General features: G+C 55.2%; 1 protein-coding gene across 1 annotated transcript in view; it reads right to left on the reverse strand.

Moving 5' to 3' along the window:
• The window catches only part of LAMA3 (laminin subunit alpha 3), a 169,955-nt gene that overhangs the window by 12,694 nt on the left and 132,479 nt on the right, over positions 1 to 24,782 (reverse strand). The window contains exons 51-64 of the mRNA XM_054180143.1: positions 24,457 to 24,573; positions 24,200 to 24,379; positions 23,243 to 23,385; positions 19,270 to 19,446; positions 17,344 to 17,495; positions 15,738 to 15,900; positions 14,162 to 14,295; positions 13,179 to 13,329; positions 11,178 to 11,297; positions 9,308 to 9,432; positions 7,912 to 8,032; positions 4,191 to 4,331; positions 2,985 to 3,115; positions 1,512 to 1,643 (exon numbers count right to left, since the gene is read on the reverse strand). Coding sequence (XP_054036118.1) covers positions 1,512 to 1,643; positions 2,985 to 3,115; positions 4,191 to 4,331; positions 7,912 to 8,032; positions 9,308 to 9,432; positions 11,178 to 11,297; positions 13,179 to 13,329; positions 14,162 to 14,295; positions 15,738 to 15,900; positions 17,344 to 17,495; positions 19,270 to 19,446; positions 23,243 to 23,385; positions 24,200 to 24,379; positions 24,457 to 24,573 — 1,987 coding nt within the window. The remainder of the gene's footprint in view (positions 1 to 1,511; positions 1,644 to 2,984; positions 3,116 to 4,190; positions 4,332 to 7,911; positions 8,033 to 9,307; positions 9,433 to 11,177; positions 11,298 to 13,178; positions 13,330 to 14,161; positions 14,296 to 15,737; positions 15,901 to 17,343; positions 17,496 to 19,269; positions 19,447 to 23,242; positions 23,386 to 24,199; positions 24,380 to 24,456; positions 24,574 to 24,782) is intronic.

The raw sequence follows: 24,782 nt of genomic DNA on the forward strand, positions 1-24,782 counted from the left end.
CAGAAGCTGTCAACATGCTGCAGACCTCTTCTGGAAAGAATGGATTTCCCAGTGCCCTGCTGCTCCAGTTTCCCAATGACAAATGTTGGTTCAGTGCTCCAACAAGTGCCCACAGTTGCCCTGGTTCTGCCCCTTTGCTTTTGGCTCTGGAAACACTCTGCTCTTGTCTTCTCATCACTTCTAATCAAAGTGGCTTTGCTGAGAGCTAGTCATTTTATAAGCAAAGAGGCAAATATTACCAGTGGGAAAAAAGAAAAGAGAGGAAAAACTGCCCCCAGCCTCAAGTGAATCAGAGCTGTGGATCAGGCCACAAACCATTGCTGCTTAGCTGTGCATAACCAGGGGGGCTGTTCAGCCTGGAGAAGAGAAGGCTCCAGGGAGAGCTTCAGCAGCCTTCCAACACCTGAAGGGGGCTACAGGAGAGCTGGGGAGGGACTTTTGACAAGGGCTGGGAGTGACAGGATGAGGGCTGATGGCTTCAGACTGCAAGAAGCTGGATTTAGATGAGACATTAGGAAGCAATTCTTGCCCCTGAGGGTGGAACAGGTTGTCCAAAGGAAGTGTTGAAAGGTTGGACAAGGCCTTGAGCAAGCTGGGATAGCAGGAGGTGTCCCTGCCCATGGCAGGGGGGTTGACTAAATGATCTTTAAGGTCCTTTCCAACCCAAACCAGTCTGGGACTCTATGAAAATCAGGCAGAAATGGCAACATTATGTCGTGCTAACTCAGGACCTAACTCAGTGCCAGGACTAAAATCCCATTACCATCTGACCAGCAACCTGATACCAAGTGTAGTCTGCCTGCATCAAAGAATATTTTGGGTCAATGCACTCATGAAGGCTTCACAGAATCACAGAATGGGTTGGGTTGGAAGTGACCTCAAAGCTCATCCAGTTCCAACCCCCTGCCATGGGCAGGGACACCTCCCACCAGCCCAGCTTGCTCAAGGCCTCATCCAGCCTGGCCTGGAACACCTCCAGGCAGGAGCATCCACAGCCTCCCTTTGCCAACACCTGTGCCAGTGTCTCCCCACCTGCACTCTAAAGAATTGCCTCCTAATTCCCAGTCTAAACTTCCCCTCTTCCAGCCTCAATGAGCTCCTTGTAGTACAAGCACACCCCACTTACCTATTTCATCCAGCCTGGCCTTGAACACCTCTGGGGTGGTTTACAAAATTACAGAACACAGAATTAACCAGGTTGGAAAAGACCTTTGAGGTCATCAAGTCCAACCTCTCACCCAGCACCATCTGATCAACTCAACCATAGCACCAAGTGCCTCAGCCAGGCTCTTCTTAAACACCTCCAGGGATGGTGACTCCACCACCTCCCTGGGCAGCACATCCCAATGGCCAATATCTCTCTGTGAAGAATTTCTTCCTCACCTCCAGCCTAAATCTCCCCTGGCACAGCTTGAGACTGTGTCCTAGAAGAGCAATTTAGCACAAAGTGATCTTAATGTGAGTGAAAGAGGCCAACATTTACCAAGCTGAAATCTTCCCAGGCCATGTACCTTTTAACAAAGATGTTTGAGATGCAGCCTTCAAAATCATCTCCACCAAACCTGAGAGGTTCAATCAGTGCCCTTGCTCTAGGAGAGTCAACTGCTGCTGCTGCTGCTTTGTCATCAACCAGCAGATGTACTCTGAGACAAAAGGACAAACAAGGATGAGATCCAAAGAGGGTCATGAACCTAAGTGAAATGCAGACATCTACAAGGAACCATTTGCCAGGTACAGAGTGACTGTGATAGAGCTTCCTTGGCTCACCCCTGGGATGTTTTCAGTGTGTGCTCACTGCTGTACAAAGTGCTCAGCTCCTCAGCAGCAGGCTGAAGAGCTGAAGGTGGGACTGCAGTCCTGCAGTGGTACTGGAACTGCAGTGACATCCTGCTCCAGCTGGAACTCATGGAAGAACTCTTATTGACAGCTGTGGGACAGGGGATTGCATCCTCTGTGTCAAAATGGTCACCAGCCATTCAGAGCTTTCCACTTCAACATTCAAGTCACTCTCTGTGCTCCACAGACTTCAGGAGCAGTTAGGAGGGCTTCAGTAAATTGTCTCTTCTGGTATCTGCATCACAGAGCATTACTGACAGAACCAGAGGCAGTAGTGGCTTCTTCCATGGGCCTTTAACCACCTCTGTTAGGTGTCTGACTTCATGCCAGATGTAAAGGCAAGGGGCAGGGGAAGAGCTCCAACACTGCAGCTTGACAAGCAAACCCCACACACTCTGGAAGAGCTGTAGTGATGTGCAGCAGAAACATCCCAGGCACCAGCATCTGCATTCAGACACTTAAAAGCCTCCTTCTGCTTCATTCTTTCAGCATCCTCTGCTAGCAGAGGCCACTTTGACCTGGGTACCTGTCAAGCTCCTCTCCCAGCTCAACCCCCCTCAAGCTTCTCTCCCAGCTCAAAGCCCCTCAAGCTCCTCTCCCAGCTCAACCCCCCTCAAGCTTCTCTCCCAGCTCAACCCCCCTCAAGCTCCTCTCCCAGCTCAACCCCCCTCAAGCTTCTCTCCCAGCACAACCCCCCTCAAGCTTCTCTCCCAGCTCAACCCCCCTCAAGCTTCTCTCCCAGCTCAACCCCCCTCAAGCTTCTCTCCCAGCTCAACCCCCTTCAAGCTTCTCTCCCAGCTCAACCCCCCTCAAGCTCCTCTCCCAGCACAACCACCCTCAAGCTTCTCTCCCAGCACAACCCCCCTCAAGCTTCTCTCCCAGCTCAGCCCCCCTCAAGCTCCTCTCCCAGCACAACCCCCCTCAAGCTCCTCTCCCAGCACAACCCCCCTCAAGCTTCTCTCCCAGCACAACCCCCCTCAAGCTTCTCTCCCAGCTCAACCCCCCTCAAGCTTCTCTCCCAGCTCAATGCCCCTCAAGCTTCTCTCCCAGCTCTAACCAGGCCAGCACCCAAAGAACAACTTACAGAGATTTTTGCTCTCCTTCCTCCTCCCACAACACAAAAGAATCAGGTGAAGACCTGGACTCACCTGTTGTCTGCTTTTATGACTGTCACATAATGCAGTGACCCATCCTCATAGCTCTGCTCCAGGCTGATTTCCTTCTCTCCCACCTTTGCAGTTACAGAGCCAGGTCTCAGGTAGATGGTAAGGATGTTTGGCTGGAAGAGAATCCCACACAAAGATCAAGTACTTGCAGGTGTCTTTGGCTCTCCTTGGCATGGTCATTAATGCAGTTCTCAGGGCTCCTATGGGAAAGAATTTCCTTACACCAGAAAATTTCCCACTCATCCAGTACCAGAAAACATAGAATGGTTTGGGTTGGAAGGAGCCTTAAAGCTCATCCAGTTCCAATCCCCTGCCATGGGCAGGGACACCTCCCACCAGCCCAGCTTGCTCAAGGCCTCACCCAGCCTGGCTTTCAATGCTTCCAGGCTGGGAGCCTCCACAGCTTCTCAGGGCAGCCTGTTCCAGTGCCTCAGCATCCTCATGAGGAAGAATTGCTTCCTAATGGCCAAGCTCAATCCAGCTTCTTCCAGTTTGAAGCCATTGCCCCTCACCCTGTCACTCCCAGACCCTGTCCAAAGTCCCTCTCCAGCTCTCCTGAAGCCCCTTCAGGTACTGGAAGGCTGCTCTAAGGTCTCACTGGAGCCTTCTCTTCTCCAGATTAAACAACCCCAGTTCCCTCAGCTTCTCTTCACCATACCTCCCCAAACCCCTCACCAGCTTCATTGCCCTTCTCTTTACCCACTCCAGCACCTCAAGGTCTGTCTTATACTGCAGAGCCCCAAACTGCACACAGAATCTGAGGTGCAGCCCCACGAGTGCTGAGCGCAGGGGGACAATCCCTTCCCTGCTGCTGCATATCTGCTCATGATAACATTCCTGGGTGGGCAGCATGCCAGTCTCCCCTGAGAAAATCCCCAGGCAGCTGTAGCAGTTAACCATTCTCCTACTGGGATGGTTGTCACCATCTGCAGAAGGCTCAAGTTCAAAGCTCAGTTACTTGTCCAATTATTTGTTGGTTGAGTGAAGAAATTCCCAGGAGGAGCTCCCCTGGCCTATGCCAAGCAAGATGCCATGCTGAAGAGGTGACTGCAACAGCCATTTCCTGCCTTAAAACACAGGAACCTGCACGAGGCTTAAGACACCAACGGATCCCAAACTGTCACCCCCAGCTGAGCTGGAGCCACAGGTAAAAGCAGCCACAGATTCTAACGTGAGCAGGTTTCATACCCAGAGGTTGTAACTGAAGAGGGTTCCAGTCGACGCCAGGGTCTGAAAGCCAAAGCCAACCTGGAAATCCTTGGGAAATGGGAATCCTGCTGCACTCAGGCTCAGTGTTCCCCTCCTGGAAAAAGCTGCAGACCTGATGAGCTGAGAGAGAGAGAATTGTGCCTTAGTGAGTGGACAGAGAGACAACTGTGCTTTCAGCAAGCCGAGAGAGGGAGGGGCGCGTGCGAGCGAGCCGAGAGAGAGAGGGTCGCGCCACAGCGCGCCGAGAGAGGGAGGGTCGCGCCACAGCGGGAGAGGGGGTCGCGCCTCAGCGCGCCGAGAGAGAGGGGGTCGCACCTGAGCGAGCCGAGAGAGGGAGAGGGTTGCGCTTTCAGTGAGCCGAGAGAGAGAGGATCACGCCTCAGCGAGCCGAGAGAGAGAGGGTCGCGCGCGAGCGAGCCGAGAGAGAGAGAGGGTCGTGCGCGAGATGGGAGAGAGAGGGGGTTGTGCTGCAGCGAGCTGAGAGAGAGAGGGTTGCACCTGAGCGAGCCGAGAGAGAGAGGGTCGCGCCCCAGCACGCCGAGAGAGGGTTGCACTTTCAGTGAGCCGAGAGAGAGAGGGTCGCGCCTCAGCGAGCCGAGAGAGAGAGGATCGCATGCGAGCGAGCCGAGAGAGAGAGAGGGTCGTGCGCGAGATGCGAGAGAGAGGGGGTCGCGCTGTAGTGAGCTGAGAGAGAGAGGGTTGCACCTGAGCGAGCCGAGAGAGGGTCACACCACAGCGAGCCGAGAGAGAGAGAGGGTCGTGCCCCAGCACGCCAAGAGAGGGTTGCACTTTCAGTGAGCCAAGAGAGAGAGGGTCGCACGCGAGCGAGCCGAGAGAGAGAGAGGGTCGTGCGCGAGATGCGAGAGAGAGGGGGTCGCGCTGTAGTGAGCTGAGAGAGAGAGGGTTGCACCTGAGCGAGCCGAGAGAGGGTCACACCACAGCGAGCCGAGAGAGAGAGAGGGTCGTGCCCCAGCACGCCAAGAGAGGGTTGCACTTTCAGTGAGCCAAGAGAGAGAGGGTCGCACGCGAGCGAGCCGAGAGAGAGAGAGGGTCGTGCACGAGCAAGCCGAGAGAGAGAGAGGGTCGTGCGCGAGATGCGAGAGAGAGGGGGTTGTGCTGCAGCGAGCTGAGAGAGAGAGGGTTGCACCTGAGCGAGCCAAGAGAGAGAGGGTCGCACGCGAGCGAGCCGAGAGAGAGAGGGTCGCACGCGAGCGAGCCGAGAGAGAGAGAGGGTCGTGCGCGAGATGAGAGAGAGAGGGGGTTGCGCTGCAGCGAGCTGAGAGAGAGAGGGTTGCACCTGAGCGAGCCGAGAGAGAGAGAGGGTCGCTCCCCAGCACGCCGAGAGAGGGTTGCACTTTCAGTGAGCCAAGAGAGAGAGGATTGCGCCTCAGCGAGCCGAGAGAGAGGGTCGCGCGCGAGCGAGCCGAGAGAGAGAGAGGGTCGTGCGCGAGATGAGAGAGAGAGGGGGTCGTGCTGCAGCGAGATGAGAGAGAGAGGGTTGCACCTGAGCGAGCTGAGAGAGAGAGGGTCACACCACAGCGAGCCGAGAGAGAGGGTTGCGCCCCAGCACGCCGAGAGAGGCTTGCACTTTCAGTGAGCCAAGAGAGAGAGGATCGCGCCTCAGCGAGCCGAGAGAGAGAGAGGGTTGCACCTGAGCGAGCCGAGAGAGAGAGGGTCACACCACAGCGAGCTGAGAGAGAGGGTTGCGCCCCAGCACGCCGAGAGAGGGTTGCACTTTCAGTGAGCCAAGAGAGAGAGGATCGTGCCTCAGCAAGCCGAGAGAGGGTCGCGCGCGAGATGAGAGAGAGAGAGAGAGGGTCGCGCGCGAGATGAGAGAGAGAGGGGGTCGTGCTGCAGCGAGCTGAGAGAGAGAGGGTTGCACCTGAGCGAGCCGAGAGAGGGTCGCGCCCCAGCGCGCCGAGAGAGAGAGAGGGTCGCGCCCCAGCGCGCCGAGAGAGGGTTGCACTTTCAGTGAGCCGAGAGAGAGAGGATCGCGCCCCAGCGCGCCAAGAGAGAGGGTCACGCGCGAGCGAGCCAAGAGAGAGAGGGTCGCGCCCCAGCGCGCCGAGAGAGGGTTGCACTTTCAGTGAGCCGAGAGAGAGAGGGTCACGCCCCAGCGCGCCAAGAGAGAGGGTCACGCGCGAGCGAGCCGAGAGAGAGAGGGTCGCGCCCCAGCGCGCCGAGAGAGGGTTGCACTTTCAGTGAGCCGAGAGAGAGAGGGTCGCACGCAAGCGAGCCAAGAGAGAGAGAGGATCGTGCACGAGCAAGCCGAGAGAGAGAGAGGGTCGTGCGTGAGATGCGAGAGAGAGGGGGTTGTGCTGCAGCAAGCTGAGAGAGAGAGGGTTGCACCTGAGCGAGCCGAGAGAGGGTCGCACGCGAGCGAGCCGAGAGAGAGAGGGTCACGCCCCAGCGCACCAAGAGAGAGGGTCACGCGCGAGCGAGCCGAGAGAGAGAGGGTCGCGCCACAGCACGCCGAGAGAGAGAGAGGGTCGCGCTTTCAGCGAGCTTCCTGCTGAGTAGAAGAAACAGCAACCTGGGACAAGTGTCCTACTCAACATGACTGTGACCAGCTCCAGCCAAAACCCAGGCAGAGAGGAGGAAGCACTATTCCAGTGCAGAGCAGAGGCCTGCAGTGGCTTCACCAGCACTGAGAATGATCTGAGAAACTCTAAAGGCAGATGAGGCTGGGTGGCTGGCACCAGCTGTTAGCCTCCAGCTACTCTTTCCATCAACATGTTGGCCTTGGAAGTTTTCACAACTGGGGACACAAAAGTGAGCAGCTGGAGCAATGGTTCTTGAGCATGGAGCTGGGCAGATGAGCTGCACAACTGGAACTGTGTGAGTCAGAGCACAGAACACCCCTGGGAAACTCATAGACTCATGGGATGGTCTGGATTGGAAGGGACCTAAAAGATTGCCAGGAACAGCTCCCACCAGCCCAGGCTGCTCAAGGCCTAAGCCAGCCTGGCCTTGGATACCCCCAGGGAGGAGCCATCCACAGCCTCCCTGGGTAACCTGTGCCAGTGTCTCACCACCCTCACTACTCTCAGTCTCAGATCTCCCCTCTCCCAGCTCAAAGCCATTGCCCCTCATCCTGTCACTACTCCTTGTCCACAGTCCCTGCCCAGCTCTCCTGGCGCCACTTCAGGTACTGGAAGGCTGCTCTGAGGTCTCCCTGCAGCCTTCTCTTCTCCAGACTGAACCGCCCCAACTCCTTCAGCCTATCTCTACAGGAGAGGTTCCCCAGCCCTCTGATTGTCTTCTGGGTCCTCCTCCAAACCTGCTCCAACACTTCCATGTCCTCCTTGTGTTTTGGGCTCCAGAGCTGGACACAGGCCTCCAGGTGGGGTCTCAGCAGAGGCAGAATCCCCCCCCTCAAGCTGCTGGCCACACTGCTGGGGATCAGCCCAGGACGTGGCTGAGGTGAGGGCTGGCAGTGTATGTGGCCAGCTCACGTTGAGCTTCTCCTCACCCAGCATCCCAAGTCCTTCTCCTCCGGACTGCTCTTGAGCCACTCCTCACCCTGCCTGGCTTTGTGCTTGACCCAGGTGCAGGACCTTGCACCTTTGCTTCGTTTAGTGCCATCACAGGTTAACCAAACAGAACTCCTGACCTCAGCAAAGCATAGTGGCCTACAATTTATAGACCAGCTGGAGCCTGTGAACTCCAGCAGAAGTTTTTAAGGACCTCTGTTAGTTACCTTCCAGTCATCTGAGCATTTCTTGCTGACTCCAACAGTCTCATCAAAGACCACAGAGGCAGTGCTGGGGTTTTTCACGTTCTTCATGCAGCCCCGGAAGGGAGGGGTGGAGATGTTAAAGCTGGGTGCAGAGAGGGGGAGAGGAGAAAAACAAACAGCTCATCAGCCTGGAATTTCACAGCACACCCCAGGAGAGGAGCTTGTAAATGGTGAGAATGCAAGAAATGGTGGAGCAGAACTAGAGCAATCTGCCTTGCACACACAGAGAATCATGGAAGGGGCACAGAATCAATAAGGTTGGAAAAGACCTCAGAGATCGTCCAGTCCCACCTGGCACCCAACACCTCCTGACAACTAAACCATGGCTCCAATCCCCTCTTGAACACCTCCAGGGATGGGGACTCCACCACCTCCCTGGGCAGCACATCCCAATGGCCAGTCTCTCTTGCTGGGAAGAACTTTCTCCTCACCTCCAGACTAAACCTCCCCTGGCACAGCTTGAGACTGTGTCCTCTTGTTCTGGTGCTGCTTGCCTGGGAGAAGAGACCAACCCCCTCCTGGCTACAACCACCTTTAAGGTAGTTGGAGAGAGCAATGAGGTCTCCCCTGAGCCTCCTCTTCTCCAGGCTAAGCAACCCCAGCTCCCTCAGCCTCTCCTCACAGGGCTGTGCTCCAGACCCCTCCCCAGCTTTGTTGCCCTTCTCTGGACACCTTCCAGCAGCTCAACATCTTTCCTAACCTGAGGGGCCCAGAACTGGACACAGGACTCCAGGTGTGGCCTCAGCAGTGCTGAGCACAGGGCACAATGCTCCTGCTGGCCACACTCTTCCTGATGCAGGCCAGGATGCCATTGGCCTTCTTGGCCCCCTGGGCACACTGCTGGCTCATGTTCAGCCTACTGTCACCCAGTCCCCCCAGGTCCCTTTCTGCCTGGCTGCTCTCAGCCACTCTGACCCCAGCCTGCAGCACTGCCTGAGGTTGTTGTGGCCAAAGTGCAGCACTTGGCACTTGGATTTGTTGAATGCCATCCTGTTGGCCTCTGCCCATCTGCCCAGCCTGGCAAGGTCCCTCTGCAGAGCCTTTCTACCCTCTATAGAAGGTCTGGGTTGGAAGGGACCTCCAAAGGTCATCCAGTCCAACCCCCCTCTGCAGCAAGCAGGAGCATCCTCAACTGGATCGGGCTGCCCAGGGGCAACACACTTCATGCTGTTCGAAGCCAAGCTTCAGGATACTCCCTCATGAAGATGCCACTCAGCCAAGGATGCCAGGCTAGGATCATGTCTGAGCCCCTGGTGATTGGCATATCTCATGAGGTACCTGACAGAGCATGGAAGAAACTGCTCAGGGCAAGAGTTCCCACACCCAGCTTGTGTCCTAGGCTGGAGCAGCTACTCACTGTTCCCTCAGAGCTGGTGGAATCCCACCCAGATAGTACTTGGTGAAGATGAAGACTTTGATGTTGGCTCTGATGTTGGGACTGACGTGAACAGTATTCCTGCTTCGGGCCAGCACCAAATGGATCTGAAAGAGGAGAGGAATGGCAGTTACCTCACTCAGCACCAACAAAGAGTCATGCAGCAGACTAGAAGTAGTCCCACAGAGCTGGACACAAGGTTTGCTTGGTTAGGCTTTCCCTCTCCTTTTGTCTACTAGTGCCTTACAGATTCACAGAATCACCAAGGTTGGAAGAGACCTCAAAGATCATAAAGTCCAACCTGGCACCACAGAACTCATGACTAAACCATGGCACCAAGTGCCACATCCAATCCCCTCTGGAACACCTCCAGGGATGGGGATTCCACCACCTCCCTGGGCAGCACATCCCAATGGCCAATCTCTCTTGCTGGGAAGAACTTCTTCCTCACCTCCAGCCTAAACCTCCCCTGGCACAGCTTAAGACTGTCCTCTTGTTCTGGTGCTGCTTGCCTGGCAGAAGAGACCAACCCCCACCTGGCTACAACCTCCCTTCAGGGAGTTGGAGAGAGCAAGAAGGTCTCCCCTGAGCCTCCTCTTCTCCAGGCTAAGCAACCCCAGCTCCCTCAGCCTCTCCTCACAGGGCTGTGCTCCAGACCCCTCCCCAGCTTTCTTGCCCTTCTCTGGACACCTTCAAGTCTCTCAATGTCCTTCTTAAACTGAGGAGCCCAGAACTGGACACAGGACTCAAGGTGTGGCCTCAGCAGTGCTGAGCACAGGGGCACGATGACTTCCCTGCTCCTGCTGGCCACACTGCTCCTAATGCAGGCCAGGATGCCATTGGCCTTCTTTGCCCCCTGGGCACACTGCTGACTCATGTTTAGGTGGTTGTCAATCAGCACCCCCAGGTCCCTCTCTGCCTGGCTGCTCTCAGCCACTCTGCCCCCAGCCTGTAGCTCTGCCTGGGGTTGCTGTGGCCAAAGTGCAGCACCTGGCACTTGGATTTGTTGAATGCCATCCTGTTGGCCTCTGCCCATCTGTCCAGCCTAGCAAGATCCCTCTGCTGAGCCCTTCTGCCCTCTAACTAACCAACATCTGCCCCCAGCTTGGTGTCATCTGCAAATTTGCTGATGACTGACTCAACCCCCTCATCCAGATCATCAATGAAGATACTGAACAGGCTGGGGCCCAGCCCTGATCCCTGGGGGACACCACTGGTGCCTGGCTGCCAGCTGGCTGTGGCACCATTCACCACCACTCTCTGGGCTCAGGATCACAGAACTGGAGGAGTTGGAGGGGACCTCTGGAGATCAGTCCTAACATCCTAAACCTCCCCTGACACAGCTTAGGTTTAGGCTTTGCCTTTAAAACTTGTTACAGTTTTCTAGCAGAAAAGTGAAAGGATGTAAACAAATCCCTCTTGGGTGTGGAAAGGAAACCCAAAGATCATTCTAAACACTTCCAGTGGAGAGATGTCTGCCATAAGACTGCCTGTGCCAAGACATGCTGGGGGCTTCTCTGCTCTGCTTGCTCTGTGCTCTGAAGGGAGTCAAAGCTGCTTCTGCCTGACCTTGGCTGCATTGTTTTGGTGAAGTCTAACAGCAACTTTTTCTTTGCTCCTTTCTCCCTTGTGGACAGGGGAGACAGTACAGAGGGGTTCTCCTGTGGTTTATCAACTGTAAACCCCTGTAAATATTGTGAATCCTGTGCATTTGGTACACATCCATTGCAATCCATTGCAGACTGTAGCTTTGCCTGTAAACACAGCTGCCATTTGCTTCCAGCTGAGCTGCTCTGGCAAAGTTAATGTTGGGGGGAACATTCAAGCCACCACCCTGTTCCTGCCCACATACCTGCTTGTAGCTTCCATCGCTCACTGTTGCATTGCTTTCGATCTCCTTTGGGGGCTCAGAGCCAATTTTGTACCTGAAAACTGTGTGACCATCCTTGATGAGCACACTGATGAACTGGTCCTGCAGGGAAAGAAACACAACACTGAAACTGCCAACACTTCACAGGCATCTCACTGTCATGGGGTGGTTTGAATGAAGAGAATTTGTTGCTTCCGTAAGGGCCTGGAGGGGAAAAGGGAACAGAAAGGGCCTGGGGTGCTGCCTGATGGGGGGTGAAGACAAGTGAGCACAGTGCCCTGACACAGAGAGAGCCCTGGGCCTAATAGAAACTTGGGGAGGGACTTTTGAGGGTGTCAGGGAGTGATAGGACTGAGAGGATGGAGCAAAATAAGTGGGGAGATTCAGATTGGATGGTAGGAAAACATTCTTCCCCATGAGGGTGGTGAGAGCCTGGCACAGGTTGCCCAGGGAGGTGGTGGAAGCCTCATGCCTGGAGGTGTTTGCAGCCAGGCTGGATGTGGCTGTGAGCAACCTGCTGTAGAACAGACCAGAATAGAATAAACCAGGTTGGAAAAGACCTTTGAGATCATCAAGCCCAACCTGTCACCCAACACCATCTGATCAACTAAACCATGTAGTGTGAGGTGTCCCTGCCCATGGCAGGGGGGTTGGAACTGGATGATCCTCGAAGACCCTTCCAACCCTGACAATTCTGTGATTCTATGATTCCATGACAGCAGCTGAAGATGAGCCAGGGGGTGCCCAGGTGGGCAAGAAGGCCACCAGCAGCCTGGCCTGGAGCAGCAATGGTGTGGCCAGCAGGAGCAGGGCAGGGATTGTGCCTCTGTACTCTGCACTGGTGAGGCCACAGCTTGAGTGCTGGGTTCAGCTTTGGGCCTCTCACTGCAAGAAGAACTTTGAGGGTCTGGAGCAGGTCCAGAGAAGGGCAACCAAGCTGGGGAAGGGTCTGGAGAAGGGGGCTAGGGAGGAGCAGCTGAGGGAGCTGGGGGTGTTGAGTGTGGAGAAGAGGAGGCTGAGGGAGACCTCATTGCTCTCTGCAGCTCCCTGAGAGGAGGCTGCAGTGAGGTGGGGGTTGGGCTCTTCACCCATGTAACAAGGCACAGGATGAGGGGAAATGGTCTCAGGTTGTGGCAGGGGACAGATTTAGGTTGAAAATTAGGAAAAAATTCTTCATTGAAAGAATGATTAAGGTTTGGAAGAGGCTGCCCAGGGAGGTGGTGGAGACTCCATCCCTGGAGGTGTTCAAGAAACGTTTGGCCATGGATGGCACCTGGGGCCATGGTTTAGTGGCCATGGTAGTGTTGGGTTGAAGGTTGGACTCAATGTTAAAGGTGTTACCCAACTGAAACAACTCTATGATTCAATGAAAGCAGACTACAAGTGACAGTATTCAAGCATAATGATCTGCTATAAACAGCTCCGGTGTCAGCTCCAGATGGATTCTCCAAATCCCTCGAGGGCTTTTTGCCATTTCAAGATGCCTACTGACTTTTTGCAGCCCTGAGACCAGATCCAAACCACATCACAGTGATTGCAAACAAGGCTGTAATGTGGTGAGCAGCATCACTGCCACGAGGCTGCTGGAACGCTGCAACAGGTTGCCCAGAGAGGTGGTTGAGAAGCAACCCTGGAAAGATTCAAAGGAGGCTTGACAGGGCTCTGGGCAACCTGATCTAGTGGAGGATGTGCCTGCTGACTGCAGAGGGGGTTGGACTGGATGACCTTTGGAGGTCCCTTCCTACCCAGGTCATTCTATGATCCCATGTTGGAGGGGACCCATCAGGAGCATCAAGTCCCAGTCCCTGCTCCTGGCAGGACTAAAACTAAACCTTGAACACAGGGCAGCAGCTACTTACCTGGCCCATGGGCAGAAAGAACTCTTGGAAGGTAGCTCCTGACAGCTATTACCAAATCTGGGATGTTCTTGAGTAAGTTCTGCCCCTGTCCTTGGCCCCCAGAGGGAAGCCTTGCCCAGCTTACCCCCTCTGCTGCAAAGAAGACGATGCCTTCGTCTGCAGTGCTCTCGATGGTCTGCTCGTAGCGCACCCGGCTGTGGGTGTTTGGTTCCCTCACTGCCACACTGGCATAGCCACTGCCTTCAAAATAGCTCTGGTCAGTCTCTTCTTTGTACCTGCAAGAAGCCAGGGTCACAGCAGTGAACACAGGAGAGCAAAAAGCCTGAGAGCCCAGGGGCTGTTTAGTCTGGAGAGGAGAAGGCTGAGAGGGGATCTGATCGAAGTCTATCAATAGCTGAGGGCTGGGGGTCAGGAAGGGCCAGGCTCTGTTCTGTCAGATCCTGTGACAGGACAAGGAGCCATGGATGCATATTGAAGTTCCACCTCAGCATGAGGGAACAATTATTTGCTGTGAGGGTGCTGGAGCCCTGGAGCAGGCTGCCCAGAGAGGTTGTGGAGTCTCCTTCTCTGGAGACTTTCAAGCCCCACCAGGATGTGTTCCTGTGTGCCCTGCCCTGGGTGATGCTGCTGTGGCAGGGGGGTTGGACTTGGTGATCTCCAGAGGTCCCTCCCAACCCTAACCACTCTGTGATTCTGTGACTTGCCTCATCAGAGGGTTTGAAAAGCCCTGGTTAAAGCCTGTGGTGCAGGGGCACTAACAGAAAGCCTTCCCCTGGCTGCAGTCAGCCACTGATGGTCTGTGGGGAGGAAATCATCAGTGACTGACTGCTCTGCACTGCATGGGATCTTCACAGAGGAGCTGAACCCATCAAGCCATGAAGTGTTGTGGCTGTTTTGAGGTTTGAATTGCTGGCCAGTGGACAGAGGTTGCCATGGGTGTGAGTTGTGCCAACACTGAGGATTTTCTCTCAGAAATGCAGCAATGGCCAAGAGCCAGAAGCCAATCACCAGGCCACCCTCAGTGGCTGTTCCCCTGGCTGTGGAAAGACAAGAATCCATCACAAGGGAATCCCAGTGCTGGGATTCACTTCTGCCTTTATCTCATACCTCCTGCAGGGCTGCACTTCAGTGGTGTTGAGGTTGAAAGTCCTCTTGAAGTTGTAGAGGCTGACAATGTGCTCGTTCAGGCTGTCCAGCTCAATGCAGCCTTCATAGTGAGGATAGTCCAGCTTGGGGGGGGGCTGCAGGAGAGGGTCACCAAAAGCATTCCATCAGCACCAGCTGACCCAGTCTTACACTGACCTGCAGCTGCTCACTCCTACTGCAACTACCAGTATGAGACAGGAAGTGACATTCTACAGATCTCCAAATGCTTCTATCTCCCCAGTTCAGGAGGGACAGGGATCTGCTGGAGAGCCCGACAGAGGGCCACAAGGATGCTGAAGGGACTGCAGCACTGCCTGGGGAGGAGAGGCTGAGGGACCTGGGGCTGTTTAGACTGAGGGGACCTGATCAATGTCTATCAATACCCAAGGGCTGGGGGTCAGGAAGGAAGGGACAGGCTCTGCTCACTGTGCCCTGGGACAGGACAAGAGGCAATGGATGGATACTGCAGCACAGAAGTTCCACCTCAATATGAGGAGGAACTTCTTCACTGTAAGGGTCCCAGAGCCCTGGAGCAGGCTGCCCAGAGAGGTTGTGGAGTCTTCTTCTCTGTAGCCTTTCCAGCCCTGTCTGGATGCGTTCCTGTGTGGCCTGTGCTGGATTCTATGCTCCTGCTCTGGCAGGGGATTGGAGTCCATGACCTTCAGAGGTTCCTTCCAACCCCTAACACCCTGTGATCCTGTGCTCCTGTGATGGCATCTCAGGAGTACTGCAGCACACTTCAGAGGAGACTCAGAGGGATGGAATAGGAATACCACTGAGCAGGGCAGGACAGGTTTGATTCTGTCCTTGGCAGATGAAATAAAATCACCCTCCCCTTTTTGAGCTTCAGCATACTGCAGGCCAGCTTCTGCAGGGAGCAGCATCTCCTTGCATCCTCTCTGCTACTTCCACACAGTCTCTGAAAGATGGCTGGTTCCCATCTCCACTTGTAAGAACAACAGGATCACAGAATCACAGCATGGCAGGGGGACCTCTGGAGATCACCCAGTCCAACCCCCCTGCCAAGGCAGGCTCACCCAGGGCAGGTCACACAGGAGCACATCCAGGAGGGTTTGGAATGTCTCCAGAGATGGGGACTGCACCACCTCTCTGGGCAGCCTGCTCCAGGGCTCCAGCACCCTTAAATCAGAGAAGTTCCTCCTCATGTTTAGGTGAAACTTCTGATGGTCAAGTTTGTGCCTGCTGCCCCTTGTCTGTCACTGGGCACCACTGAACAAAGCCTGGTCCCATCCTCCTGCCCCCCACCCTTGAAGTACTGATCAGCAGTGATGAGATCCCCCTCAGGCTGCTCTTCTCCAGACTAAGAAGCCCAAATTCTCTCAGTCTCTTCTCATCAGAGATGTTCCAGTGCCCTCAGCCTCGTTTTAGCCCTCTGCTGTAGCCTCTCCATCAGTTCCCTGTCCTTAAACCAGGGAGCCCAGAACTGGACACAGTCCTCCAGATGCAGCCTCAGAAGGGCAGAGCAGAAAGTGATTCACTTGGAACTCTCTTTGGAAGACAAAAGAAACCTTCTTACCCTGAAGTCTGGTGGGTAGCCTCCAACATAAAAAACAACAGTGCTGGGATCAAGATTTAGGAGAGTGTCACTGCCTCCACTGCTTGCAGTCAAAGTTCTTCCAGGGACTGGAGAAGTTGATGTTGCTGCTTTGATGTAGTTGAGCTTGACATACTGGTAAATCCTGCAAGCAACCCAGACAGGCCAAAGGTCACCTCCCAGTGATAAAAGAAGTGCTTGACAGGGCTGGGAAAAGACTCTGTGGATCTCACAGGCTCACAGGATGTCAGGGGCTGGAAGGGACCCAAAGAGATCATCCAGTCCAAGCCCCCTGCCAGAGCAGGACCATAGAACCCAGCACAGGTCACACAGAACACATCCAGACAGGGCTGCAAAGGCTCCAGAGAAGGAGACTCCACAACCTCTCTGGGCAGCCTGCTCCAGGGCTCTGGGACCCTCACAGTGCAGAAGTTCCTCCTCATGCTGAGGTGGAACCTCCTGTGCTGCAGCTTACATCCATTGCCCTTGTCCTATCCCAGGGAGCAACTGAGCAGAGCCTGTCCCTGTCCCCTCCCTCCTGACCCCCAGCCTTCACATATTTATAGGCATTGATCAGATCCCTCTCAGCCTTCTCCTCTCCAGACTCAACAGCCCCAGGGCTCTCAGCCTCTCCTCACCAGGCAGTGCTCAGTCCCCTCATCATCTTGGTAGCTCTCCACTGGACTCTCTCCAGCACATCCCTGTCCCTCCTGAGCTGGGGAGCCCAGACCTGGATGCAATACTCCAGGTGAGGTCTCCCCAGGGCAGAGCAGAGGGGGAGCAGAACCTCCCTGGCTCTGCTGGCCACACTCCTTTGATGCACCCCAGGACCCCATTGGCCTTCTTGGCCCCCAGGGCACATTGCTGTCCCATGCAGAGCTTGTTAGCCACCAGCACTCCCAGGTCCCTCTCCCCAGGGCTGCTCTCCAGCAGATCCCCTCCCAGCCTGTGCTGCTGCAGTTTACTCTTCCTCCCCAGCTGCAGGACTCTGCACTTGTCCTTGTTGGACCTCATTTGGTTCCTCTGTGCCCAGCTCTCAGTCTGTCCAAGTCTCACTGGATGGCTGCAGAGCCTTCAGCTGTCTCAGCCAAGCCTCCCAGTGTGTTGTCATCAGCAAACTTGCTGAGCAGACTCTGTCTGTGCCCTCATCAATGTCATTGATGAAGGTGTTGAACAGCACTGGTCCCAGCACTGATCCCTGGGGGTCTCCACTGGTTACAGCTCTCCAGTTGGGCCTGGCACCATTGATCACCACTCTTTGAACTCTATCTTGTAACCAGTTCCTAATCCACCTCTCTGTCTGCTCTTCCATCCCACACTTGCTGAGCTTGCTCACTGGGATGTCATGGGAGCTGGTGTCAAAGGGCTTGCTAAGGTCAAGGTAGACCACATCCACTGCTCTCCCTGCATCTCCCCCTTCAGTTCTGGCAACACAGAATGCCATCAGGTTAGTCAAGCAGGATTTCCCCTTGCTGAATCCATGCTGACTACTCCTGATAACCTTCCTCTCTTCCAAGTGCCTTGAGATGCCCTCCAGAAGGAGCTGCTCCATCCTTTCTCCAGGGATGGAGGTGAGGCTGACTCATACCTTTCAAACTTGACCTGGTCCATAATGGCCTCCTCAGTTTCACTCTCAGTCACAAGTGGCTGCACATCTACCTCCACATCACCTTCTCCCAGGTTGCAGACACAGGTGAGGCGTCCTCCTTTCACAGCCATCCCCATGTAGCCCTTGGAAGCCTGAGAACAGCACAGGGGAGTGGCATGAGTAAATGATTCATCTTGAGGAGGGTAAAACACAGCAGCACTTCCTCAGAGCCCTCAGCACACTCTGCATGAGTCAGAAGTTGTCCACCCACCCACCCACTGCTGAGAATGGTTATTAAGTTCATCAGTTCTGGGAAGAAGAGCCTGGAGCCTGCCCTGCTGTCCCTGAGTCACTGACTGCAGCTAGGAACTAACTGAAGGGTCAGCTGTGGCTTTGTACAGCAACAGGGGGCTCAACTCATGGCCACTTCTGTAACACCTCCCTGCTAAAGCCATGACCCCATGGCAGCTGCACTGAAAGTGAGGCTGTGTCTGTCTGTGAAACTCAGAGAGGTGTTTGGGATGACACTCACACCAGCACAATGGCTCCTGATGGGGTGACTGGAAACACAGAAACATAGATGGTAGGGGTTGGAAGGGACCCCAAGAGATCATTGAATCAAAAACCTCCTGCCAAAGCAGGATCACCCAGGGCAGGCCACACAGGAGCACATCCAGAGGAGTCTTGAAAGTCTCCAGAGGAGACTCCACAACCTCTCTGGGCAGCCTGCTCACAGCTAAGAAGTTTCTCCTCATGTTGAGGTGGAGCCTCTTGGGTTCCAGCTTGTACCTGCTGTTCCTTGTCCTATCCTTGGGCACCACTAAAAAGAGCCTGACCTCTTCTTCTTGGCACCCAGCCCTCAGATCTTTATAAACATTAATGAGACCTCAGCCTTTTCTCTGTGATCCTCCAGCCCAGCATCAACCCAACCCCACCATGGCCACCAAACCATGGCCCAGGTGCCATGGCCACAGCTCTCTGGAACACCTCCAGGCATGGGGACTCCACCACCTCCCTGGGCAGCCTCTGCCAAGCCCTGACCACTCTTGCAGCAAAGATATTTTGCCTCATCTCCAACCTAAGCCTCCCCTGGCACAACTCCAGGCCATTTCCTCTCCTTCTGTCACCTGAGACTAGGGAGCAGAGCCCAACCCCCACCTCACTGCAGCCTCCTCTCAGGGAGCTGTAGAGAGCAATGAGGTCTCCCTCAGCCTCCTCTTCTCCACACTCAACACCCCCAGCTCCCTCAGCTGCTCCTCCCCAGCCCTCTTCTCCAGACCCTTCCCCAGCTTGGTTGCCCTTCTCTGGACCTGCTCCAGCCTCTCAATGTCCTTCTTGGAGTGAAAACTGAACCCAGCACTCAAGCTGTGGCCTCCCCAGTGCCCAGCACAGGAGGACAATCCCTGCCCTGCTCCTGCTGGCCACACCATTGCTGCTCCAGGCCAGGCAGCTGGTGGCCTTCTTGCCCACCTGGGCACCCCCTGGCTCATTTTCAGCTGCTGTCAAGCACTATTTGCATATCCAGGAGAGAAAAGCACTAAGAGCTGAGGGAATGCTTTTTAAGATGGAGATGCAGAGCAGCTCACAGTGAGTTACAGTGTGCAGAGAGTCAAAGCTCTGGGGCAGGAGTAGGGCTGAGTTTGTGCTGACTGCTGCAGAACCTGCCCCTGCTGTGGTGGTGTCTGTGACTGAGAAACAAGCCCCAAAGGAGCACAAAGCACAGGGCACAGCAATCAGTCAGCCAAGAAGGTGCTTTGCTGGAGGAGCAGTGCTGTGTTGTCACAGGACACTTCTGCCAGCACAGAGTGGCAGTCACAGAGGCATGGGCCATGGGGAGCTATGGCCTTCAGCTAACAGGAGTCATCCCCCAGCTGTTTCTCAAAGCATGTCTGCTAGCAGAGCAGGTGAAATCTCATCTCAACCTACATCTTTATCGCCCAGGTACAGCACAAACTTGTTTGATGCCCTCTGGGGGGTGTCTGCTCTTGGCTTAGGTCTTTGGAGGAAGAAAGACAGGGAAGTGTAGCCTTTCAGATCTTCAAGGTTGCTTGGAGGCCGAACCTCTACGCCAGAGCTGCCATTGAACCTCATGGGAACAGCAACCTGTGGAGAAAAACAAGATCCAGGATGTTACAGTTGGCTGCTGCTACTCCTCCCAGTGCTGAAGGGCTGGAGCCAGGCTCTGCTGGGGGATGCCCAATGCCAGCACAAGGGGCAGTGGTGGAAGCTGAGGCAGAGGAAGTGCCATGGGAACAGGAGGAAGGATTTTTCCCTGAAGAGGCTGCCCAGGGGGGTTGTGCAGTCTCCCTCTCTGGAGATATTCAAAGCCCACCTGGATGTGTTCCTGTGGGGCCTGCCCTGGGTGATGCTGCCCTGGCAGGGGGTTGGACTGGATGAGCTTTGGAGGTTCCTTCCAGCCCCTCACACTCTGTGACTGTGATTATTTGCCTGCTGTGTCTGATTGCAAAGTGACCTCTTACACATTCTAACCACCAATTAGAGCAGATTTGGACTCCAGTGCCACCAAACACTGTCATCAGGAAGCAGTCTGGCTGATGCAGTGCTCTGTGTGATCAACACTTAGCACTTTGTCACTCCAGACAGCCTCACCCTGCCTTTGCCAAGTAACTGCTGCCTTCAGTAGAAGGAGGGAAGCTCAGGTGCCTGGCAAGGCTCAGCTGTGGGGCTCCAAAGAGGCCTTTAAATGAGTGTATAGCAGAAGTCACCAAGGCACAGGGCTGATCAGCTGCCCCCATCACAGCCCCTACCAAATACACTTCAGGGCAGAGCAGCCCAGGGAACTGCAGATCCCAGATCACCTCTGGCTGCTCCAGCATCCTGCAGCAGCAGCAGCAGCCACACCAAGCCTGTCAGTGGTGCAGATGTCTGCATGCACAGCTTGCTGCTGAACAGATCCCACATCACCTCTGGCTGCTCCAGCATCCTGCAGCAGCAGCAGCAGCCACACCAAGCCTGTCAGTGGTGCAGATGTCTGCATGCACAGCCTGCTGCTGGACAGATCCCAGATCACCTCTGGCTGCTCCAGCATCCTGCAGCAGCAGCAGCAGCCACACCAAGCCTGTCAGTGATGCAGATGTCTGCATGCACAGCCTGCTGCTGGACAGATCCCACATCACCTCTGGCTGCTCCAGCATCCTGCAGCAGCAGCCACACCAAGCCTGTCAGTGGTGCAGATGTCTGCATGCACAGCCTGCTGCTGGACAGATCCCAGATCACCTCTGGCTGCTCCAGCATCCTGCAGCAGCAGCAGCAGCCACACCAAGCCTGTCAGTGGTGCAGATGTCTGCATGCACAGCCTGCTGCTGGACAGATCCCAGATCACCTCTGGCTGCTCCAGCATCCTGCAGCAGCAGCAGCAGCCACACCAAGCCTGTCAGTGGTGCAGATGTCTGCATGCACAGCCTGCTGCTGGACAGATCCCAGATCACCTCTGGCTGCTCCAGCATCCTGCAGCAGCAGCAGCAGCCACACCAAGCCTGTCAGTGATGCAGATGTCTGCATGCACAGCCTGCTGCTGGACAGATCCCACATCACCTCTGGCTGCTCCAGCATCCTGCAGCAGCAGCCACACCAAGCCTGTCAGTGATGCAGATGTCTGCATGCACAGCCTGTTGCTGAACAGATCCCAGATCACCTCTGGCTGCTCCAGCATCCTGCAGCAGCAGCAGCAGCCACACCAAGCCTGTCAGTGGTGCAGATGTCTGCATGCACAGCCTGCTGCTGGACAGATCCCACATCACCTCTGGCTGCTCCAGCATCCTGCAGCAGCAGCCACACCAAGCCTGTCAGTGGTGCAGATGTCTGCATGCACAGCCTGCTGCTGGACTCTGCTGGCTGTGGGAGCTCCCAGAGCACCTCTGCCATTAGTAAGGACACAGCCTGCTGGAGCTCCTTGCACCATGCTCTCCCTGCCCCACTCTTCACTGGACCTGCAGCTAATTTGTGGTGGCCTCAAGGATCTGAGGCCACTGTGTGGGGCAGCTGCTTCTGAGGGGAAAGGAGAGCAGAGAATCCTGAAATGATTTGGGTTGGAAGGGACCTTCAGGATTTGCTGAAGGAAATGACTGCTTCATTTTCAAGGTGAGGAGAAAGTTCTTCCCAGAAAGAGGAACTGGCCACTGGACTGTGCTGCCCAGGGAGGTGGTGCAGTCAGCTCAAACTGCAACAGCTGGATTGGAAGGGACCTTCATGATCATCCAGATCCAACCCCCTGACATGGGCAGGGACACTTCCCACCAGCCCAGGGTGCTCAAGGCTCTAACCAACCTGGCCCTGAACACCTCCAGGGAGGAGGCAGCCACAGCCTCCCTGGGCAACCTGTGCCAGAGTCTCACCACCCTCACTGCAAAGAATTTCTTCCTCATCTCCAGTCTTAATCTCCCTTCTTCCAGCGCAAAGCCATTGTCCCTTGTCCTGTTACTCCCAGCTCTTGTCACAAGTCCCTCCCCAGCTCTCCTTCGGCCCCTTCAGGTAGTGGAAGGCTGCTCTGAAGTCTGCCTGTAGCCTTCTCTTCTCCAAGCTGAACAGCCCCAACTCTCCCAGCCTGTCCCCACAGGGGAGGTTCTCCAACCCTTGATCATTTTTGTGGCCTCCTCTGGACCTTCTCCAAACGTGGAGGAGCAGCTGTAGACAGAAGATCAGAGGGCAGCACAACTCTTTTGGCAGTGCCAGCTTCTGAGCTGCAGAGCCAACTCTCCCCCTGCTGCCCAAGCCAACACAGCATCCCTTGGAAGCAAAGAGGCTGTTGGACAAGTAAGTGTTACAGAGATGAGCTGGGAAAGGCCCTCCTGGAGTAGGACAGAGGAGGATGCTCCTGCATCTGTCATCTAGGCACAAACCACAGCCACTGTAAGTGTTGGGTGCTGCTTTGGAACTAAATTTGTGTCTGGTGTCTGCCACACATTGCAAGAACCTTCTGCCCCTGTGCTCAGCACTGGTTAGGCCACACCTGGAGCCCTGTGTCCAGTTCTGGGCTCCTCAGGTTAAGAAGGACATTGAGAGACTTGAAGGTGTCCAGAGAAGGGCAACAAAGCTGGGGAGGGGTCTGGAGCACAGCCCTGTGAGGAGAGGCTGAGGGAGCTGGGGTTGCTTAGCCTGGAGAAGAGGAGGCTCAGGGGAGACCTTCTTGCTCTGTCCAGCTCCCTGAAGGGAGGTTGTAGCCAGGTGGGGGTTGGTCTCTTCTCCCAGGCAAGCAGCACCAGAACAAGAGGACACAGTCTCAAGCTGTGCCAGGGGAAGTTTAAGCTGGAGGTGAGGAGAAAGTTCTTCCCAGCAAGAGAGATTGGCCACTGGAATGTGCTGCCCAGGGAGGTGGTGGAATCCCCATCCCTGGAGGTGTTTAGGAAGAGCCTGGATGAGGCACTTGGTGCCATGGTTTAGTTGATCAGGAAGTGTTGGGTGACAGGTTGGACTTGATGATCTCAAAGGTCTTTTCCAACCTGGTTAATCCTATCCTATCCTATCCTATCCTATCCTGTTTCCTCACAGAGTCCCAGAGTGCAGGCTAGAAGGGACCCCAGGGAGCACCTGCTCCAACCTCTGCAGCTAACAGCAGAGCTGAAAGGAGCTGCCCAGCACCCTGCCAAGCTGAGCCTTCCAACTGCCCCATGGAGGGGACTCCACTGCTGCCCCTGGGAGATGATTCCAGTCTCTGACTGCTCTCAGGGGCAAACATTTTCTCCTGCAGTCCCATGGGAATGTCCCCAGCAGTCCCTTGTCCCCATGCCCCCTTGTCTTTCCCATGGGGCTCCTTGGACACAGGGAGTCCCTTCTGAGCCTTTTGGCTATGATCTCAAGCAGTACAATGATTTAGAAAGAGGAGCCAGAGTTTGGCTCCAAAGCCCTGAGGTGAAGCAGGAGTGCAGTGTCCAGGACTGACCTTGTTTGCAGCATCTCTTGCCTGCTGGATCAGCTCCCTGATGCGGTTCAGGTTCTCAGAGATGTTGCTGATGGGCAGCAGCTGCTGGTTGATGCTCTCAATCTTGCTGAACAGGTCTGGAAGTTTGGTTGTCAGTTTTTTCACTGCAACAGAAGAAAAAGAGTCAGGGGTGACAGAAAGGAGGAGGAAAACAGTTGGGAAAAGATGTATCAGAGCATGGGTGTCAGAGAAGCAGTGAGCTGGGTGGGGACAGGACTGTCTGCATTGGTCCTGCACTGGCAGGAAGCCCTCACTGGCTTCTACAGAGGTTATTGGACACTTGCAGCTTGTAGGCAAAGTTATTTGTGGGAGCAGACAGAATCAGCACTTCCAGAAAGTCCTGCACTTGGGCCACAACAACCCCAGGAATGCTGCAGGCTTGGGGCAGAGTGGCTGCAACCTGCCCAGCAGAGAAACACCTGGGAGTGTTGGTTCACAGCTGGCTGAAGATGAGCCAGGGGGTGCCCAGGTGGGCAAGGAGGCCACCAGCAGCCTGGCCTGGAGCAGCAATGGTGTGGCCAGCAGAAGCAGGGCAGGGATTGTCCCTCTGGACTCAGCACTGGGGAGGCCACAGCTTGAGTACTAGATCCAATTTTGGGGTCCACACTCCCAGAAGGACATTGAGAGGCTGGAGCAGGTCCAGAGAAGGGCAACAAAGGTGGGGAAGGGTCTGGAGAAGAGGGCTGGGGAGGAGCAGCTGAGGGAGCTGGGGGGGTTGAGTGTGGAGAAGAGGAGGCTGAGGGAGACCTCCTTGCTCTCTGCAGCTCCCTGAGAGGAGGCTGCAGCCAGGTGGGGGTTGGGCTCTGCTCCCTAGTAACAAGTGGCAGGATGAGAGGAGATGGCCTCAAGTTGCCCCAGGGGAGGGTTAGGTTGGCCATTAGGAGGCCTTGCCTTGGCAGGCCTCAGCACCTGCAGTACCTGAGTTGTTGGCCTCCATCAGTGCTTTACTGAAGCCAGCACTCTGTGTGCTTCCATAGGTGCTCTTCATTTCTTCCACATCCTCCTGAATTGGGAGCAGCTCCTCCAGGACATTAGTTGTGACACCCTTGGCACTTTCTACCGTGTTCTTGGCACTGGTGATGATGTTGTTGATGTCATCTGAAACACACAAATGCACAGCCAGAGCCTTACAGCAACAGATGGAAGAGGCAAGCCAGAACTGAGCAGCAACTGACCTCTGTCAATGCCATTGAGGTTGTTCTGAAGAGTCACAAGATCAACTTGCAGAGAATTCTTCTTTCCATCAGCAGCTCCAAGTCTTTGCTTCATGTCTTCAAGATTTGGAGCAAGAGCTGCAACACAGTGAATGCCCTGGGTGAGCTGTAAACAGAGATGCCACCCCTCTGCTGGACAGGAGGTGTGGTGGCACCTCCTGCACTCTCACACAGCTCCTGCTGCCCCTGAACTCTGCCAAACCAACAGGGAGCTAAGGATGTGCTGGAGAGGAGTGCTGCAGGAGAAGCACTCAGCACACCATGCCCCACTGCACTGAGATTAGCTG

The sequence above is a fragment of the Dryobates pubescens genome, chromosome 3 (assembly GCF_014839835.1).
Source record: "Dryobates pubescens isolate bDryPub1 chromosome 3, bDryPub1.pri, whole genome shotgun sequence".
In the NCBI taxonomy this organism is placed as follows: Eukaryota; Metazoa; Chordata; class Aves; order Piciformes; family Picidae; genus Dryobates; species Dryobates pubescens.